This window comes from Plecotus auritus, assembly GCF_963455305.1.
Source record: "Plecotus auritus genome assembly, chromosome: 6".
NCBI lineage: Eukaryota > Metazoa > Chordata > Mammalia > Chiroptera > Vespertilionidae > Plecotus > Plecotus auritus.
In genome coordinates, this window is record NC_137773.1 from 171,448,745 (window position 1) to 171,470,470 (window position 21,726).

A 21,726-nucleotide genomic window follows, 5' to 3' on the forward strand; every position below is an offset into this window, starting at 1 on the left:
TGGTGGTCAGTGCACTCCCACAGGGGGAGTGCCACTCAGCCAGAAGCCCTGAGCCGGGCTCATGGCTGGCGAGCACAGCGGTGGTGGCGGGAGCCTCTCCCGCCTCCTAGCAGCACTAAGGATGTCTGACTGCCCCTGAAGGCTCCCGGACTGTGAGAGGGGACAGGCCAGGCTGAGGGACCGCCCCCCGCCCCGCCAAGTTCACAAATCTCGTGCACCGGGCCTCTAGTTTTCCTATATTTATTTTTTTCCTTTCTTGCCTTATAAATTGAGTGTGTGCATGTTCCCTTTAAAAAATTAGCATTTTAGGCCACTCCTATGTTCCTGTATCCTATGACCCCCTGATCCTATCCCCATCACATTGAATATTAGCTATACTTGAATTCTGGGTTGTTCTGGTGTATGGATGAATTCTTCTCTTTTACTCTTTTATTTGGTGTTAGTTTTCTTTTTCTTTTCAATATACATTTGAAGCCACATTATTTATTCTCACGTCATATGTTTTTATAACATCTGGATTTATTTCTAGTCTTATTTCATTACTTCCTCCAAATATAGTTTTGATGTGCAGTCTTTGTGTGGCTGATCTCCTGCAGTCTGTTTTAGGCCCTCACATTCGGATACTAATTTGGCTGGATATAAAATTCTTTATGAATAAAGGAAAGGAACTTGACACCTAGGTCTCTGTGTGCATCCAAGCTGGTACTCAGTGGGAAGTGATTCTCCATTCTCATAATGGACTTTCCTGATAATGAGATCAAGCCGGCAGAGGACATGCCCACAACAATCCTCATATGTTTCCAGACATCCTCATTTCTTGTAGATGATTCAATTTCATTTATGTAAAAATAGACAGTCACAGGCCTAATGTCAGATGTTGATTGGTTTAATCTGATTAGCCAAAGCTAAGACCGAACAGACTGACTCCAGATATACTTCAGGCTTTACACCGGCTCTTCCTGAAACCAGACAAGCCTCCCAGAACCCGGGAACGTAGTGCTGGATGGGCATGTCAGCAAGGCTGCCTCTGCCCAAAAGCAAGGTCCGAGGCCCCGTCACCGCTCAGTCACCTGGGAACAGCTGAGGTTTCAGCTTTGGCCCATTCCGGACAGTAAACACAGTGCCTCAGGCTCATTCCAAGAGAAAATTCTATTTAATCCCTCAAGCTCTAAAGCCTGTATCTTACTCTGACATCTGCATAAATGGAGAGCAATTAGTTACTACCCTCTTTTTAAAAAAATTTGTAAATTGATTTTAAAGAGAGAGAGGAAGGGAGAGGGAGAGAGAAACACTGATGAGAGAACCATCCCTTGGCTGCCTCTTGCATGACCCCTATTGGGGACTGAGCCCATAACCAGGGCTTGTGCCCTGACCAGGAATAGAACCAGTGACCTCTCAGTACAGGGGATGACACTCAACCAACTAAGTAACATGAGCCAGGGAAGTTACCATCCTCTTTTTTTAAAACAAACAAACTGTTATATTGGAAGCTTCTTTTTAGAATGAAAATATGTTAGGATGAAATCCTTAACATATTTACTCATTCACTCAACAAACATTTACTAAGCATCTTCCAGGTTCTCGCCCACGTGCTGGATGCTAGGAATCTGAGGATGATAAACAAGGCCTGCCCTGGAGGAACTCAGAGCCCACGGGTCCTCGGCTTCCAATCCTTTGTTCAAGGGGGAGGGTCTGCGGTAAACTCCCCTTCCCAATTCTTTTTTTTTTAAATATATTTTATTGATTTTTTACAAAGAGGAAGAGAGAGGGATAGAGAGTTAGAAACATCGATGAGAGAGAGACATCAATCAGCTGCCTCCTGCACGCCCCCTACTGGGGATGTGCCCGCAACCCAGCTACATGCCCTTGACCGAAATTGAACCTGGGACCCTTCAGTCCGCAGGCCGATGCTCTATCCACTGAGCCAAACCGGTTAGGGCCCCTTCCCAATTCTTCATCATCCCTTCTGGGAGGTCACTGGGGATCAAAGGCTCTTCTTTCACACACATACCCGCAAACCTATTTTGAGAGGAAGAGGAGGAAAAGATTTGTGCTCTGGCTTACCTCTTTTTTAAAATGTATTCGGGGCCAGGTGTCCTCGGTGAATTTGTACCCACTCACGAGCAAGTGGTAGATATAGTGGGCCGAGAAGCAGTACGAGCGGGCATACACCTCATCAAACCGGGGCAGCAGCAGCGGGAGCTGAGAAGGTCAAAGCAGGGAAGGGAAGGTGGGCAGGCAGGTTTTTAAATGCACATTTTGGAACACCTTAAGACCATAGGACTATCTGAAAAAATTGTATCACCCAGCATTTCATATTTACTTAAAAAATTTTTTTAAAATATATATATATATATTTTTTTAAATATATTTTATTGATTTTTTGCAGAGAGGAAGGGAGAGGGATAGAGAGCTAGAAACATTGATGAGAGAGAAACACCGATCAGCTGCCTCCTGCACACCCCCCACTGGGGATGTGCCCGCAACCAAGGCACATGCCCTTGACTGGAATCGAACCTGGGACCCTTCAGTCCGCAGGCCGACGCTCTATCCACTGAGCCAAACCGGTTAGGGCTTTAAAATATATTTTATTGATTTTTTTACAGAGAGGAAGGGAGAGGGATAGAGAATTAGAAACATCGATGAGAGAGAAACATCGATCAGCTGCCTCCTACACACCCCCTACTGGGGATGTACCTGCAACCAAGGTACATGCCCTTGACCGGAAACGAACCCGGGACCCTTCAGTCCACAGGCCGACGCTCTATCCACTGAGCCAAACCGGTTAGGGCTAAAAAAAAAAAAAAAAAAATTTAATTTTAATGTTTTTTAAGAATTGATTTGACAGAAAGAGAGAGAGAGAAAGGGAGAGAGAGAAACATCAATGAGAAAGAACCATCAATCGGCTGCCTCCTGCATTAAGGAATAGAATGATATAATACTAAAAATATATCCCTAGAACAACATCATGTAAGAACAATCTCTAAGTGTACAGGGTGCTTATCATGTGCCCAACACGGTTCTAACCACTGTGCCTGTGGTCAGAACATTAGTTCATGATGCAGGTATGGCTCCCCGATAGCCCCATTTTGGGGGTTAAAAGCAGAGCAGCATAGGGCGAAAATCAGAACATCTACACTCATGCGCACCATGGGATAGACTCCGCTCTGCTGCTGGTGCCGCTATGGCTCCTTTCTCTTCACACACTGACCTGACTCCAGTCCTGCGAGCAGAAATCCCAGGTGCTTGAGTTGAAGGCGCTCAGGGAAAAGCTGCCCGAGAGGTTTAACGCGTTGGCCGTGTAGAAGAATCCCGCAAAGGCCTGGGAGGAAGCGGAACGGAAGGGCATCATGACTCAGAATGGGACAGACCATGGAGGGTTTAGGGCAGGTAATAAAAGCAGGAGACAGGTCAGCAGAAGAGAAACAAAGGTGAGAAATAAATATGCAATGGGTAAAAAAAAACAACCCAGGAATCTTTCCGTGGTTTTTGCTCTTACCACAAAAGATCCTTTAACTTGGGGCTGATAAACCCCGTCAAAGCAGCAGATTTCTTGGTCCTGGCAAGTTCTGAAGGCAAAGAGGGAAGCCACCTTCAACCGACATAGTAATGGGTCCCCGGTTCCTTCAAAAGTGATGGTGTCATCGGGGTCATAACCTCCAGGCCTCAGATCCTCCGTGCACAGGCTGTCGAAGAGATGGCCTGCGGTGAAGGTGGTGACGTAATTCCGAGGGTAACAGGGGTTGGTGACATTGGTGTTGGTGGTGGAATTCTGCAGGCACAAGAGTGAGCTATTAGAAATCACTCTTTTGTGGAGGACCAAGTACTTCCCTTTTGCCAACTCTTATTATTGCTACACGCTAATGCCAAGAGGGAAATGGAAAAAATGCCATTCTGTGTCAGTGGGTATTTGAAGGCAACTCCCAGGTTGTCTAGATAACTCAAGTGGCAGTTGGGGGACAGTTACCTGTACCAGGTGCAATGCTAGGCTCTCGCGCACATGACCAGAACCAGCCCTCACGGCAAGCCTGTGAGGCAGGATTTATGAACTCCATTTTGATGAGAAAACAAGACAGGCTGAGGTTAATCAACCATTTTGACTGGAGTATTATCTATCCACCTAATAAAATAATTCCAAAGGGACAAATACATGAATTATGAAAATTTAGCTGCCGTCCCCCTCATTGCCACCCACCTGACCCCCTCCCTAGAAGTGACCCTATGGCCAGTTTTGGTGTATTCTACCAGAGATTTTGTCTGTACTTCTTGTGTGCATATGTGAATACATTTTCTTTTCTTCCCTCTTCCTTTTACTAAAATCATAAATGGTAGTACTCTACACACTATTGGGCTTCTTGCTTAAAAATCCGTCTTTGATATATTGTACATGTAGAGCAGCCTCTTTAAAAAAAACAACAACTGTTTTTTTATTGATTTCAAAGAGAGGAAGGAAGAGGGAGAGATAGAAACATTGATCGGCTGCCTCCTGCACGCCCCTCCAGGGGATGGAGCCCACAACCCCGGCATATGTCCTGACGGGGAATACAACCAGTGACCTCCTGGTGCGTGGGACAACGCTCAACCAACTGAGCCTCACCAGCCTCTTCTTTTTAGTAGCTGCATAGAACTTCACTGTACAAATAAACTATAATTTATTTAAGAAATCCTCTCAAGATGAAAATTTAGGTGTTTTCCAGTCATTTTGCCATTATAAACGGCACCACAATAAACATCCTTGTTACATATAGATCTTTGATCCATTTGTAATTTATTTGGATAAAGATTGTAGTAGGAAGCTGACTTTATATCTTTTCCAGATGACTATCAAATCTTTAATGTCCTGGTGAAACAATGTTCCCTTTATCTTACGCTAAACTAGAGGCCCGGTGCACGAAATACATGCACTCGGGGTTGCGGGGGGGTCCCCTCAGCCCGGCCTGTGCCCTCTCGCAGTTGGACATCCTTAGCGCTGCCATGGAGGTAGGAAAGGCTCCCCCACCGCCGCTGCACTCTCCAGCCATGAGCCCGGTTTCTGGCTGAGCAGCGCTCCCCTGTGGGAGCACACTGACCACCAGGAGACAGCTCCTGCATTGAGTGTCTGCCCCCTGGTGGTCGGTGCGCATCATAGCAACTGGTCGTTCCACTGTTCAGTTGATTTGCATATTAGCCTTTTATTATATAGGATTCCTAAATTGGTTCTGTTTATGAGTTCTCTTTTCAAAGGAGCAGGATTTGAACTCTGCTTTCAAAGCCACTAAAGCATCTTATTTTCCCTACACTAAAATCTTGACTGAAGTAAAACACTGAACATGTGTTACTTAAAAAACAGAAGAAAAAGATCTGGAAGGAAGGAAGGAAGGAAAGAAGGAAGGAAGGAAGGGAGGGAGGAAGGGAGGGAAGGAGGGAGGGAGGAAGGAGGAAGGAAGGAAGGAAGGGAGAAAGGGAGGAGGGAGGGAGGAAGGAAGGAAGGAAGGAAGGAAGGAAGGAAGGGAGGAAGGGAGGGAAGGAGGGAGGGAGGAAGGAGGAAGGAAGGAAGGGAGAAAGGGAAGGAGGGAGGGAGGGAGGGAGGAAGGAAGGAAGGAAGGAAGGAAGGAAGGAAGGAAGGGAGGGAGGAAGGGAGGGAAGGAAGGAGGGAGGAAGGAGGAAGGAAGGAAGGAAGGGAGAAAGGGAAGGAGGGAGGGAGGAAGGAAGGAAGGAACGAAGGAAGGGACTAAGGAAGGAAGGAAGAGTCCCTAATGTCTAACAGGTTATCAGAGTGAGACCTGAGCTAGGGGTGGCTGGGGACTGGTTAATAAGAGGATAATTGCCAAGTATCTACCCAGGTGTCCTTCTTACCACACTGTGCAGGCCCTTATAGTACAGAAGAGGAAATGAGACGCAGACTCAGCCCGTGAGCATGATGTCATAATCTGCGTGAACCTTCTCAGTCGGGCTTGCTAGCATGTACTTGGCGCATGAAAGTGCCGGTCAGGCAGGTCCGGGCACGCATTTGGGGTGATCCTCATCACACCTGGATGCTTTCCCTCACCTGAGTCAGACGGCTCAGGGCAGAGCCACCCTCTCAGCATCCTGAGGTAACCAGGCAAGTTGGAGAGATGGCTGGTCCCTGTGAGATGACTGTCCACAGGCAGAGGCTGGGCTCTCACCCCGCTGCCCCCAGTCCTGGACTCACACCTGGAAACTTGTGTTTTCATATGCAAATGAGACCTCAGACAGGTGCATACTCAGGGCCAGCTGACTTTAAAAGGTTAGACTCCCTGACCCCTACTCACCCTGGGAGGATGGTTTCACCTGCCCGCTTCTGTCAGAGTTCCCAGGCGCCCCCGCCCTCCCCCTCCCCCTGCCAGGGCCAGAGCTGGAGGAAGGAGCATTAAGCTTTGCCTGAAATAACAGGAGGTTGAGAAAGGAGGATTTTCCAGGGCTTTTCTCCTGGAAAGAGGCGTGTTGGCTGAGACTTAATGCCTTGGCAGGGCCAGACCAAATGATTTCCAAGGCCTTATATAGCCCTGTGGGCCGGACGATCCCCACCCCAGCCATAAAGGGATCCCGGGACTCGAATCATTTATAAAATGTCTGGAGCTCTGGAATTTCCTTGGAATTCTGACTCAAATACACTGGAAGTGGCCAACACAACAGAGAGAAAGAGAGAGAGCGTGCGCTTGGACCCCCACAAGTAAACCGGGGAGAGGGAGGGAGGGGGGAGGGAGAGGGAGAGAGAGAGAGAGAGAGAGAGAGAGAGAGAGAGCGCTTGGACCCCCACAAGTAAACGGGGGGGGGGGGAGAGAGAGAGAGAAAGAGAGAGAGCGAGCGCTTGGACCCCCACAAGTAAACAAGGGAGGGGGAGAGAGAGAGAGAAAGAGATAGAGAGAAAGAGAGAGAGAGAGAGAGAGAGAGAGAGAGAGAGAGAGAGAGAGAGAGAAAGAGAAAGAGAGAGAGTGCTTGGACCCCCACAAGTAAACCGGAAAATGCTGTTGATTTCATCCACCTTCAAACTGGAGTTGAAAGGACGGACCCCGGAAGGCAAGGCGCCCTTCCCTCAGTTAAGACCCCCAGGGAAGGGGGGTCCCCGCCGCCCCCACTCAGGTAGGTACCTGAAGGAGGATGGCCAGAAACCTCTTCTCAGCCTCGTTTCGCCCGTAGCACTGGAAGCTGCGTGTGTAGAGTGTGTACACGTAGCCGTACAGGGACACCTTTATGATGTCACTGGTGTTCAGCTCCACCTTCTCTCCCACCGCGAAGGATATTTGGGTGGAGGCACCGCCTAAATCCAGGGCACCTGTGGTCTCCACTCCATTTGGATGCACCCACATGTGCCATAGGTCCTTCTGCGCATGGGAGAAGAGAGCATGAAAACAGGCCGAAGGCGCCCTTTCTGTTTGCCCAGGGTTCTCCACCCAAGACCCTTCTCTGACTGCTAAGAACGAGGACGTATGGAAGCGTTCCGGGCCAAGCCTCTCCTTTATGTCAGGGGTGGTGAACTCAAATGCTTCCAGGAGCTGGGCAGGCAACAGAAATGGGCAAAGGAGGTTAGGTGTCGACAACAGGGAATGGTGGGGACTCCAGCAATCTGGGGGGTTGCCCTCTGTTCCAGTTGGTTGTAACCACACAGGAATGTGAGTCCAGCACTTGGGGGGTGGGGTCAGGAGAAGCTATGAATTTTTATGCAAAATTTTCACAATATTAACTGTTGGCAGTGAACTGAAAATGTAAAAATCTATTTGAGGAGGAACAGAATAGGTCTTGGGCTGGGTATGGTCTCTGTAACATGGTGATTGGCTCTTGGAATCAGCCTTCCTCTGCACCAAAGAAGAAGGGCGTGTGGGGACTGGCGTGTAACGGAGACCTGGGGACACAGGGACCTGGGGAGCGGGCCGCCGGAAGGCTCTGTAAATTCCAGATGGCTATGGACCAGCTTAGGAGAGTCATTCTCCAGCTGCCCTTCATATTACCCATAGCCCAGGGTTAGATTCTCACCTCCTCCCCCAACGTTTTATTTGCTAGTAAAGGGATGATATTCCCGCTCCCCCATGCATTTGGTCCTGCTTATGATCCAAGGCTTTACACCAGCTATCGAGTCTGTTCTTACCTATTGACCCATGTGTTCCCCTAATGCATCGCACAATAGGAATGACACAGGACAGATGCCCCTGTTGGCATGCACCTCTGCTTAAGCTACCACCCACAGGGGAAGGGATCAAATAGCAAGATTAGAAACCATGCATTTGTTTTCACACACCTCCAGGAAATTTCCCATTAAATAGTTGGCTGTAATCCATCCATATATCCCTTCCTCTTGCCCAGAAATGATTTGAGCACCCCTAAAATCAAAGGGCTGGGACTCGAAGTAGTTTTGGATGCTTGCAAGGACTTCATTAGCTGCTGTTTCATTTTGCAACCTATGCAAGGCACAGAACACACAAGGCTGAGTGCCCAGACAACAGAGCCTTCACATAACCTCACTCCGGGGAACAGGTGGAACCGCCCCGCCCGCTGCTGACAGGGACCATTTCCCAGATGTGTGCAACTCATGGCAACCCCTTCTGCAAGCGGAGGCTTCCTGGGTAACAGTGACGCAGCGAGCACTTGTTACCTGTCAGCCTGCCACGCAGGAAAACAGATTCCGGTAAAAGCAGCCTTGTTCTCTCCTCCCTACCTGTTCCTGTCCCACCCTCCAGCCACCAGCTCGTCCAAAGAGCCTGTGTTTAATCACCGCTGCTCTGTCTCAGACCAGCAGAGGAAAGGAGATGGGTGAAGGCACAGAAGTGGTATAAGTCATCTCTTGGGGGCACCGTCAAAAGGAGCCCTCATCAAGCCAGAAGGAAGGGGAGCCTGGGAGGGGGCGGGGAGAGGAAGAGGGTTGACTTTCCAGCTGTCCCTGCTTTGCTCTTTGGGAGTGCTTCACCAGGGGGGATATGATGACCCTCGGGGCGTCACTGGATGGAAATCCATTAGTGTGCTGCCCTCGGAGGGGTGGCAACATAGTAGTTTGATGTCACCCAGGACATGGTGTGATCATACTATTCATCTGCTGCCATTTCACGCTTTGGAAGGAAGCTGACTGGGGCATTGTTTTCCCTTTCATCCCCGCGTTAAGAAAGCCAGGGCCACGGGCTCACTCTCGGCTCAAGAAGAAGAAACAACGCGACAAGCAGTAGCAAGCGATGGATGCTTGGAAAATAAGTCAGCGTTTCCCTGGTTTCATCTGTTCTCATCCAGGACGATTCTCATTCATTTTAAAAAAATATTCGACTTCTCTAGCAACTAAAACGTCAGCTAGTTGCTCAGGAGAAATGGATCGCCATCAGAAAGTTTCATATTTAATTTATTCAAATGGAACATTCATTCACTTTTTCTCCCAGGCCTTGACCTTTCTAGCCCATGGTGTTGGTCACGGGCTATAAATCACAGAGCCTTGTAGTTATTTCTTACTCAGAGGACTGGGAGGGGGAAAAGGCAACAAAGTAAACGTTGGGTTCTTTGTTCGCATGTGAAAGAAAAGGCGAAAGGAAGGAATTGCTGTGTCATTTCTATTTCAGGTAAACTCAGTGGTTTTAAAACATGGCAAATTCCAGGAGATTCCATGTTCCTCTTGGTCAACCAGGACACAGGAACAGGAACAGGGGCCGGAAAACTGCAAGAAAAAGGCCCAATCCAAGTAAGATCTTTTTTGATGGTGATGTTAAAGAGGCTCTGATTGTTCGTTCCTTTGTGTTTCCGTCATGCCTCCATGTGATCTGACCTTAGTGGGATCACAGCCAAGGGGGGCTGGGAGGAGAATGAGTGTCATCGTTTGGGGATGAAGTCTTATTTTCAAAGTGTGGAGCAGCTTCTACCCTAGATAGATTTGAGTTTGATGTTGTTGTGTTTTAAAACGATTTTTTTTCTTTTATTTCAAGGCCAATGAAATACTAGAATGAAGAAACAGAGATAAATGGCATTCAGAAACAATGCAACTGGGCTAAGTCATGGCTGCAAATCTAGAAGGGACTGCTTAGTTGGATGAAATGAGGTGTTTGTTCCATACTAACGCCAAAGGCTTTGACGGGGTGGGATGAGGTGCAGAGATTTCATGATTTTGAAGTAGATCTCCGTGACATTTTGTACATGGGTACAAGCCTCATAGCGATGGGTGGCCCTTAGTGGAGCTGGTTGTGCACAGGTGTCAACATACCAGCTGTCAAAAACAGTTTCTACTTTTTGCCCAGCTGGTGTGGCTCAGTGGTTGAGCGCTGACCTATGAACCAGGAGGTCAGGGTTCGATTCCTGGTCAGGGCACATGCCTGGGTTGCGGGCTCTATCCCCAGTACGGAGGCAGCTGATCAATGATTCTCTCTCTCATCACTGATGTTTCTATCTTTCCCTCTCCCTGCCTCTCTGAAATCAATAAAAAAATATTTTTTAAAAAAGCAACAACAAAAAAGTTTCTACTTTTCTAAAAACTAGAGTCAACCCCATGCACAGATTTCAGGTCACCGTCCTCTTTCTCAGAGTTCTCATTAGAATTGCCAAGGGCAAGGGCATCGATTTCAGAACTGCTTCTTTCTGGGTATTAAAATAAAGACGAAAAGTTTCCCAACTTTTAAAGCCTATATTTATGGCAGAATATGGGCTTCTGCCTTTGGGATTTGCTCCCAGAAATAGTTACGTTCTTGGCAAGGCCCAACACATTCCTGGCTATTTTGGGTCACACGGGCTGCTTCGTGCCCTTCCTGCCCTTACCTCAGCAGGCGCATCCCCGCCGTGGCGCCCAGGTAAATGTGCGTGGATCCGTGGAGGGGGGCCGGAATCTGCTCCTTGACTTTTTGCATGCAATCCTCGAAGGCTTTGGGGGCATCTTGGGGGTTTTTCCCATAGCTGGAGATCCCAGAGCCTAAAGAGCAAGCAGCCAGCACTTCTTAGCATCCCCAGGAACCAACAAGAGCAGCACAACTTTCAAATAAAAACCAGTCAGCTTTGGAAATGAATAGGTCTTAGCAGGGGGATGGAAACAGGTGGATGTGCTAGGTGCCGGGATGAGTCAACTCCCAGAATAGGAGGAGGGAATTACAAAGGTGGAAAAACTGAGCCAGGGGGGGAGTTAACCTGCTTACAAAAGTTGTTGAATTGGCCCTAACCGGTTTGGCTCAGTGGATAGAGCGTCAGCCTGCGGACTGAAGGGTCTCAGGTTTGATTCCGGTCAAGGGCATGTACCTTGGTTGCGGGCCCATCCCCAGTAGGGGGCGTGCAGGAGGCAGCTGATTGATGTTTCTCTCTCATTGATGTTTCTAACTCTATCCCTCTCTCTTCCTCTCTGTAAAAAAATCAATAAAATATATTAAAAAAAAAAAAGTTGTTGAATTGGTAAAGGGGTCGAATATATGGTAATGGAAGGAAATGACTTTGGGTGGTGACCCAAAGAGTCCACAGATATCAAATTATGTGTGTACATCTGAAATTTACATAATGTTATTAATCAATGCTACCTCAATGAATTCACTTTAAAAAATACACCCAGACCTCACCTTCTAGAGAGCCTCAGTCTACCCTTATGCCAATAGTATGCTGCCTTAGTAAATGTATTTTTACCAAAAACGTTCTCATTTTGGAAATTTCAAACATAAATAAAAGTAGGGAGTATAATGCAGTGAATCCGTGCACCACCTCCCAGCTTCAACCATGATCACCTGCACCCCCGCCCCCATTCTCTCCTCAGAAGCAAACGCAGATATGGATGGTATCTTTTCATCCTGTAAATATTTCAGCACACATCACTAAAGACAAGAGTTCTTTTAAAGAAGCATAACCACCACCCCACTAGCATACCTGTAAGAACTTAAAATCGTCCTTTAACATCATCAAATATCCAGTTACGGTTCACATGTCCTCTTTGGTCATATTTTTCCTCGCCCCCACCCCTCTCTTTCTAGTTTATTTGAATTAGAGTCCAAATAAATCCCACCCATTGCCATTGGGTGGTAGATCTCTTAGGTCTCTTTTATTTTTTATTTATGTATTTTATTGATTTTTTTACAGAGAAGAAGGGAGAGGGATAGAGAGTTAGAAACATCGATGAGAGAGAAACATCGATCAGCTGCCTCCTACACACCCCCTACTGGGGATGTGCCTGCAACCAAGGTACATGCCCTTGACCAGAATCGAACCTGGGACCTTTCAGTCCACAGGCCGATGCTCTATCCACTGAGCCAAACCGGTTAGGGCCCTTAGGTCTCTTTTAATCTAGAGGCTGTGCTTCTCTATTTTTTCTTGGTAATTCAAAAATTTTTCCCCTCTCAATTTAATTTGGCTTGAGTTCCCCACAGCCTAGAAGTTGCTGATGGAATCCCCATGGTTCATTTAACATGCTATTAGGCAGAGGAGGTTGCGGGGTGTGGGGAGTGTGCTGTAAGAGATCAACCGAAGGACTTGTATGCATGCATATAAGCATAACCAATGGATAAAAGACACTGGGGGGGGGGCAGGTAAAGGCATGTACTGGAGGGAAGGGGAGGCCGGGGGGAGGTCAATGGGGGAAAAAAAATGAGACATATGTACTACTATTTGTAATACTTCAAACAATTAAAAAAATAAATTAAAAAAAAAACATGCTATTTGGTCCCCTTTTTTCCTAGGAATTGGTGACTGAATGCCGAGGCTTTCTCGGATTCAGTTTTGAACTATATCAGAAACAGGAATTCATAGGGATGCGGGCGTACTTCCAATAAGAGGCGCCAGTGTCTGGCTGTTTCTTTTCAGGTGCAGGCACCAATGATCACTGCTGAGACCCATCAGTCCAGTAAGGCCTGAAAATGGTGATATTTTTCTCCCTAAAATGCTGTAATTGGAGAAGAGCTACACCATCATTCACTACTTGGTTACCCTACAGTACCGTCTGTCCAGAGAAGACAGGATAAGTGCTTGATTCTGTTCCTTTATTTACCAGCTTAAAGATACAGACTGCATCTCCAATATCTTTCTCGCTTAGTCAAAGAGGGATTTTGTTTGTTTATTTTGTGTCTTAGGAACATATAAAGGCCTATTTGATGGGTTTCAATTCATTGCAGCTATTCTGACTGAGCCTTCTTCAGTTGGCCCTGAGTCCTCTGAGATTTTCTCTGCTTTCCGACATGATAAGATGTGTTAATGACCTTATACACTTCCTGCCCCAGATCTGGACTCAGCCATTTGGCCAAGGAGCCCTGGTTGCTTTTATTGAGTAATGGTATTTAGCACCCAAAGTTTGGAAGCTACGGTGCTCACGGTAAGTTTTCTCAGAGGACAGCCCTAGGGAAAACTTTATTTCAAGAGAAAAATACATCATGAATTCTTATTGGTGCTTCTAATTCAAAACTGTAAGTTTTTACTGAAATGCTTTGATTTTTCTATCCCCATCTTCTTTTTTCTATGCCACAAATCCTGTTTGCTCGCACTCCACCTTAACAACTCATTTGCTTCATTTCACAGTCCACACACAGTCTCAGTAGACAACACCGCACCACCACCAGCTGTATCGTTATTGAAAATAGTCTAAGATTTTTTTACAGTTCTTTCTGTCCTTGGGGAATATCCCACTAGGCATGTACAGGGTCCAGAAATAAAGCTTTCTTGAAATACTTTATTTTTTGTCTGCCTATTGGCTGTGGCTGCTTCATGCTCACGTGGTAGTTACATAGTTACGTCAGAAACAATGTGGCCAACAAGTAGAGAGTATTTACCACCTAACTCTTCACAGAAAACGTTTGCCAGCTTGACTTAGGCCCCTCCACCCACCTTCTTGTGACCAAAACCAAATTCCTCAATCCCTGCACGTCGCCAGCTGACTGCAGTCCAGGGAAATGGTACCGTCACCTGCAGTTACCAGCTCAGAACTGATGCTCAGGCACCATCAACCCGGATGCCTCACATTGAATCCATTCTTAATTCTTGTTGGCTCTCCTGTCCAAACAGCTCTCCAATCTGAGCCCACCTCACCCCGTCCCCCAGAGCCATTCCAGACCAGAGTTTCTTGACCTCAGCACTGCTCACATTGGGCCAGATAACTCCTTTGTGGAGGCGGTCATGTGCCTTGTGCGATGTGTGGCTGCATCTCTGTCCCCTACCACTAGGTGCCAGCACCATCCCCAACCCCAGCTGGGACCATCAAAAATGTCCCCAGACATTACCAAATGTTCCCTGGGGGTGGATGGAACAGGGGGAGGGGGAAAATCCCCACATGCTGAGAAGCACCTGTCCGCCAGACCATCATAGCACCACCTGTCAGCCACACTGTTCTCCCCTGCTTCTAATCTTAGCCTGTCACTACGTGTTCTGTATCAACAGAGGGATCCGTTAAAATGACAAGTCATAGCATGTTAGTTCCCTGATCAGACCCTCCTAGTGGCTTTCCAATATACTTCGCAGAAATTGCATTGGAGTAGAAGTCAGAGCCCTACTGGATCTCAAGCCTCCACGGCTGGCCTGGCTACAGCTTTGGTCTCCTCTCTCCCTTCCTCTTCCTCTTCTGCTCCAGCCACCCTGGCCCCTTTGCTTTTCCTGGAAAATGCCGAGCAGCTCCTACCCTTGGCTTGCTCAGCGTGTTCTTCCCGCAGAAACTTGCATGGCTCACTCTCTTGTCCCACTTTTGTCTCTGCTTAACGGTCACCGTTTTTGTTCTTCCCCGAAGACCATGTCTACAATAGCATGATCACTCTCTATCCACCTGCCTGGCTTGATTTCTCTTCGCACAACTTCTCCCTGACATATCACATATCTGTTTATTATCTATCTCCTTCATTAGAATGTATGTTCTGTAACAGCAGAGACTGTATATTTTGTTTGTTTTAGAATTCCCAGTCTCAAGAAATGTTACTGGCAAATGGCAGGTACCCAGTAAACACCTATACTAATAAAAGGGTAATATGCTAATTAGACCGAACATCTTCTGGACGTCCTTCCGGACAAAGCCACGGTGGCAGGGGCCGAGGCAGAGGCGGTTAGGGGCAATCAGGCCGGCAGCGGGGAGCAGTTAGGGGGCAATCAGGCCAGCAGGGGAGGGCAGTTGGGTGATCAGACTGGCAGGGGAGGGCAGTTAGGGGGTGATCAGGTCAGCAGGCAGAGGCAGTTAGGGGCGATCAGGCAAGCAGGCAGGCAAATGGTTAGGAGCCAGTGGTCCCAGATTGGGAGAGGGATGTCCCCCAAGGAGTCCCAGATTGGAGAGGGTGCAGGACGGGCTGAGGGAGCACCCCTCCCCCGTGCATGAATTTCATGCACCGGGCCTCTAGTTTATTAAATAAAAGAATGAACTAATGAATCAATCAATCAATGAGATTTTCAAACCAGCATGCAACTCTACAGGAAGGGATTCGTTTGCTCCCAGCTGCAGCAAACAGACTATATTCTGCTAGAGCTGGCCTCTGGATGGGGACTGGTTAGCAGCCTTGCTAGAATGTTCACACTTGGACATGTCACCTGTTTACATAAGGTCCCTTAAGACTCTTGGAGGGAAACAAGATTGGGCTCATAGGCTCATGGGATACTGGGATTCTCAACCCCAAGAACAGAGTTAAAACTGTATTCCAATCTGGGGACAGAGGGGCAGGCAGACAACACAAAACTTACTCCAGGTGGGACAGCAGCACAAGACACACGTGTCTGAGCAAAGGGTGCTGTCAACACGGTAGTGGCTGGTCACTGGGCCAGTTCTTGAAGGGGTTTCCATAGAGGAGAAGGCTCCAGTGGGGATTAAGGAGGTTTGAAGCACCGGTGTAAAGGGAAAACACATGAGTGTCCCTGTGGGAGAAGGCAGCAGCAGGCATGAGCGCTGCCCACAGCAAAACAGAGGAGGGGTGTCAAGGAGCCAGTCCCCCCAATAAGGGCTCCACACCAGCACGGGGACCAGCACCCAGTGAACTCCCGGAAAAGAGCAGCAACCTAGACTGACACACACCAGGGAGCCCCTGAGAAATAAATTTCTGAGGGCCCAGCATTCGGGAAACAACACAGCTGGGCAAGCAAGCATTCAACATCCACTCGGATTGCCTAAAACGGGGGAGCCCCAGGGGAAATTTGCAATTGAGAAACCAGAAACCCAAATTATCCTCGTGAAGCCACATGTCCTCGAGGGGGTGACACTTAACCAAAGTCAGCTCTGTAATTAAGCTTTCGTTTGTGGTCCTTTGGTCGTTCAGGGTAAATGTGGGTCACTGAGGCTACTGTGATCAAAGGAGGGACGATCCATTTATGGAGGTGGTGTGGCTCCATGACCCCGCTCCTCCCCTAAATCCCACCCTGGGTGGGCCAAGGTCTCCACCCAAGAGGCTGCCCGTGTTCCTTCCCATGACAGTCTCACGTCTCCCTACACGTGATGTCAGAGGGACATCAGGGCTGACTGGGCTACATTGCTTTCCTGGGTCGAACAGACCTTATAACTCTGGCACAGAAGACCTAAAGTGTGATGCCCCGTGAATAACAGCTAACACGTATTGAGTGCTTAGTGTATGCCAGGCGTTTGCTACCTGCTTTACATGTATGATGTCACTTAATCTTCAAATCTTTCCTACGGGGGAGGCTTTGCCATTGTTATGCTTTGTATCTGAGAGATGAGGGGGTCAAGATGCAGAGAGGTTCGATACCTTTCCAGAGCTCACACAGCAGGGATGAGGGGAAGTCTTAATCACTATTCTCCACTCTCCTCTCTTCTTGAAATGGGTGGTGTCTCTTTTCTAAACAAGCATCCTGGTGCTCTCTTTCATGCCCAGGGGGGGAAGAGCAGCTCAGAGATTGGGAGAACAGAGATGGGATTTCTGGCTCAGGTCAGAGCAAGGATACAGCTGCCTGTGCCATGCGGACAAGCAGCACCCAGAAAACATCCAACTTTCTTATTGTGATGAGCCCAGAGCGGTGCCACGCAGACGCCCTTCCAATAAAGACATATTGTCCCCGCCGCCAGCAACGTCAGGGTTTGCCTCAGCCATAGAGAGCTGCCTTGCTCAACGCTTTGTTCTTTCCAAGGTGGCAACATGCGAAGACTGGAGGTGACAGGATATGGCTACCCGGCCACGCCAGGCCATTTCAGTCCAAAGAAAACTCTGATTGGCTGAAGCTTTGCCAGGCCTGCGTTGCACTTTATCGCTCTTCTGTCTAATCCTTCTTCTTACCCCCTCCTTCAACAGGCATGGATCTCTAGGAACTACCTGGTATCCCTACCTGAAACCTAACTGGAACACCTATGCATCAGGGTAGACGAGGCCAGGATGCTCTCCACGGCAGGGCAGGTGAACAGAATTCTCCCTGGTCTTCAAAAGAAGAGACTGTTAAGAAAGGCTAATTCTGCCTCTCCACTTTTTCTTTTAAAAAAAATTTTTTTTATTGATTTCAGAGAGGAAGGGAGAGGGAGAAAGAGATAGAAACATCAATGATAAGAGAGAGTCATTGATCGGCTGCCTCCTGCATACCCTACAATGGAGATGGAGCCCGCAACCTGGGCATGTGCCCTGGTTTGTAGGTCGATGCTCAACCACTGAGCCATGCTGGCCCGGCTGCCCTCAACTTGTTCAATGCCCCAAGACATTCTAATACTTGAGCAGCTCATTGAGAGAACTAAAGGAGATACTTAGGGCCAGGAGGACTGATCTGGAGTCTCTAACCTATGAGTATATCTGTAACCCAGACAGGACACACTGATTGGGAAGCTCCAGGCCACCTCAAAGGTCAGAGTGACCGGTTTTTAAAGAGGCTCACACAGATGCACACCCACAACCTGGGCTTGACTGTGTAGACTAAAGATTTCATTGCTGAAGGCAAAATTATAAAATGTCTGATAGAAGAATATCTTTAGGACTACAGGATAGGGGAGAATGTCTTAAAAAATCCCAAAGAGAAACCCATAAAGGAGAAGACTGATAAATGCACCTCCATAAAAATGAAGAATTTCCATTCATCGAAAGACATCATGAAGAAACTAAAACGACAAACCATAACCTGTGAGATGATATTTGCAACAACATAATAACAGCAGAAAAGCATTCATATTCAGGATATGAAAAATGAGCAAAAGCCCTAGCCGGTTTGGCTCAGTGGATAGAGCGTCAGCCTGCGGACTGAAGGGCCCCAGGTTCGATTCTGGTCAAGGGCACATGCCCGAGTTGCTGGCTCGGTCCAACGTGCAGGAGGCAGCCAATCAATGATTCCTTCTCATCATTGATATTTCTATCTCTCTCTCCCTCTCCCTTCCTCTCTGAAATCAATAAAAATATATATTTTTTTTAAATGAGCAAAAGACATGAACAGGCATTTCACAGAAAACAGAAGTGGTCAGAAATACATAAAAAGATTCTCAACCTTATCAATAACCAGAGAAATACAAATGTCCATCAATGGGGAAAATGATTGAATACTGCTACTCATATCAACATAGATGAACCTTAAAACCCAGTGTCAGTGAACAAAGCCAATTACAGAGGAATAAATGTTTGATTCTATTTAACTAAATATGCGTTCGATTCCATTTTTCAAAACCAGGAAAAACCAAATACATTAGGACAAAAGTATATAGAAGAACAAGGAAACAGTTACTATAAAGTTCAGGATATGTCGGGGAGGCAGGGAGTTGTGTGGAGGGTCATTAAAGATGCTGATAATGTGGCAGCTCATGGGCCAAATCAAGTCCATCATCTTTTTTTGTGTGTGTGCAGCCTGTAAGATAAAATAGTGCTTAACTTTTTTTTTTTTAAAATAGTTTATTGATTTTTGAGAGAGAGAGGAAGGGAGAAGAGAGAAACATCGATGTGAGAGCACAACATCCATCGGCTGCCTCCCACACGCCCCCGACTGGGGATGGAGCCCGCAACCTGGGCATGTGCCCTGACCCGGAATTGAACCAGAAACCTCGCGGTGCACAGAACAACACCCAAACTGAGCCACACGGGTCAGGGCAGCTTTTACATTTTAAAATGGTGGGCAGAGGAGTTAAAAGAAGCATAAAGAGTACCTTGTGACTCGTGAAAATAATATGAAATTCAAAATCTCAGGGTGGCCCTAACCGGTTTGGCTCAGTGGATAGAGCGTCGGCCTGCGGACTGACGGGTCCCAGGTTTGATTCTGGTCAAGGGCATGTACCTTGGTTGCGGGCACATACCCTGTGGGGAGTGTGCAGGAGGCAGCTGATCGATGTTTCTCTCTCATCGATGTTTCTAACTCTCTGTCCCTCTCCCTTCCTCTCTGTAAAAAAAAATCAATAAAATATATTAAAAAAAAATCTCGTGGTGCATGCATAAAGCTTTACTGGATCAGAGCCAGGCCCACTTGGTTCTGTATTGCCCATCTCCCTCCTCCCCGTCCCCCCCCCCCCCACATACCCCTGCTGGGAGACAACTTGTCTCTCCTGTTCCTGCATGTTTTATGAGCACAACACTGATTGCCTTTGTTCTGGATTATTTTTCAAGGATGTTTACATAGCGAACAGGCTCGGAAGACAGAGAAAGGCTGCACCCCAGAGCAAAAGGCAGGCACGCTCCGTGCCCTTTATAAATGTTTCAGATTCCCTAATCTCAGGTTTCTCTGCTGCAATACAACCCACTGTGTGAGCAGATACTGCCTGGCCCGCTTTGCATCATCCTCAGAGAACCAGCATGTGAAAACGAGCTGATACTCTGGCTACTGCTATTGCTGTCAATAACAAACTGCCCTTTACTGGTGACCCAGGAACCTTGCGTCTCCCACCAGCATCCATGAAAGAGCGGCAGGTAACGCCTCCGACCCTTCACAGTTCTTCACCTGCCCCCAGCCTCTGTGGGTTTTGTTGTTGTTGTTCCACTTATTTATTTATTTTCACAATTCTTTATTGTTGAAAGTTTTACACATGTCCTCTTCCCCACCCCCCCATTGGTCCCCTCCAGCCCACTCCCACCCACTCCCTGCGTTTGCCACCCTATTGTCTGAGTCCATGGGTTCTGCATATATGCATACAAGGTCTTTGCAAGCCTCTATGTTGTTTTTTTTTAAAATATATTTTATTGATTTTAGAGAGGAAGGGAGAGGGAGAGAGAGATAGAAACATCAATGATGAGAGAGAATCATTGATTGGCTGCCTACTGCACGCTCCCTACTGGGGATCGAGCCTGCAACCCAGACACGTGCCCTTGGCTGGAATCGAACCCGGGACCCTTCAGTCCATAGGCTGACGCTCTACCCACTGAGCCAAACCGGCCAGGGCAAGCCTCTACGGTGGCCCAGAGAAGGGCAGTGACTGACTCAGGGTCCCTGTTACGGATGAGTAGCAGCACTAGCATAAGATCTCATCGGTTCCTGGCCCCCGGTCCAGGCAGCTTCTGGGGACCCCTCCCGGCCTTCAAGGACACAGGCCTCCCCCTTTGCTTCCCTCTGGGCCTCCCAGACCCACGCTGGGCCTTACCTTTCACACTGCATTTGCAGGTTTGGCTGACCACTCCGGTATTGTTCTCCTTCTCCGCTGGCCACTGGTACACGTAGACTGTGGTTCTGGAAGACCCGGCATCGAGCACGATTCCATACTGAATAACAGGGGGTGGGGGAAAGGGGTCAGAAATGGGCTGGGCTTCTCTGAAAACTCCTTTCCCCAGTGGGCCCCCGAAAACCCTCAAGAGCTTAACCCACACTGCTTCCCGTAGGTAAGGGCTGACCGAGAAGAAAAAACTATTTGCTCCAAACCAATGCTGTCCCCTTGGACTGTGGAGGGAGGAGGGGACAGAGGGCGGTAGGGCCGATGTTCTAGGGCACGGTTCTCAGCCGTGGCCACACATTAGAATCACTTGGGGAGCTTTGGAAGCTCCCAATGCCAAGGCCGTGCTCCACACCCACTCAATCGGAACCTCTGGGAGTGGATCCGGGCATCAGCAGTTAAAGCTCCCTTGGTGACTGCTTCCTTACGCAGCCAAGGCTGAAACGTAGTGTTCAGGGACCTTGGCTACAAAGACAGGCCCGTGAGTCCCCTTCATGCAGACCTCTGAGGTCGGGGACAGAGCCACCTGGGGCTCAAGAGGGAAATGAACGGTCAGTCACCTCCTGCCCTCTATGCTCCACACTTCCGGGCCTATCATCCTGGAATAAACAACCAAAAGGAAACTAGAGGTGGATGCTCGCACAAGGGAGACACGTGAATATCCGAATCAGCCCTCACAATTAAAGTATTCATATTTTTTATTTTTTTTAATATATATTTTTTATTGATATTTTACAGAGAGGAAGGGAGAGGGATAGAGAGCTAGAAACATCGATGAGAGAGAAACATCAATCAGCTGCCTCCTGCACACCTCCTACTGGGGATGTGCCCGCAACCAAGGTACATGCCCTTGACCGAAATCGAACCCGGGACCCTTTAGTCCGCAGGCCGACGCTCTATCCACTGAGCCAAACCGGTTTCGGCCATATTTTTTCTTTTTAAAAAGATACTTCTATTGATTGTTAGAGAGAGAAGAAAGGAGAAAGAGAAACATCGATGTGAAAGCACAACACCCATCGGCTGCTTCTTGCACGCCCCCTACTGGGAACCGAGCCTGCAACCTGGACATGCGCCCTGACCGGGAACCGAACCAGCAACCTTTTGGTGCCTGGGATGACACCCAACCTACTGAGACACACTGGCCAGGGCGAGACACATGTCTTTAAAACAACCCAGGAACATATTGTACATAGACTTTTCCAATGCTTTTTTCTCACTTAAAATGATATTATGAATATGTCTCCCTGCCAACATGGCCATTTTCAGTACCCTCCGCACATCCGCTGTGAGATTTA

The 21,726-nt window shown here is 47.9% G+C and overlaps 1 protein-coding gene across 6 annotated transcripts in view; it reads right to left on the bottom strand.

The window, feature by feature from the left end:
* The window catches only part of LOC308252256 (ectonucleoside triphosphate diphosphohydrolase 3-like), a 45,928-nt gene that overhangs the window by 14,348 nt on the left and 9,854 nt on the right, over positions 1-21,726 (bottom strand). For all 6 annotated transcript variants that reach the window (XR_013961011.1, XM_080676601.1, XM_080676602.1 and 3 more), the window contains exons 4-10: positions 20,366-20,483; positions 10,720-10,870; positions 8,237-8,396; positions 7,092-7,325; positions 3,500-3,772; positions 3,212-3,322; positions 2,065-2,202 (exon numbers count right to left, since the gene is read on the bottom strand). Coding sequence is in view for 5 of the 6 variants with exons in the window: in XM_080676601.1 (XP_080532727.1) it covers positions 2,065-2,202; positions 3,212-3,322; positions 3,500-3,772; positions 7,092-7,325; positions 8,237-8,396; positions 10,720-10,870; positions 20,366-20,483 (1,185 nt within the window). In the remaining variant the exon portion in view is untranslated. The remainder of the gene's footprint in view (positions 1-2,064; positions 2,203-3,211; positions 3,323-3,499; positions 3,773-7,091; positions 7,326-8,236; positions 8,397-10,719; positions 10,871-20,365; positions 20,484-21,726) is intronic.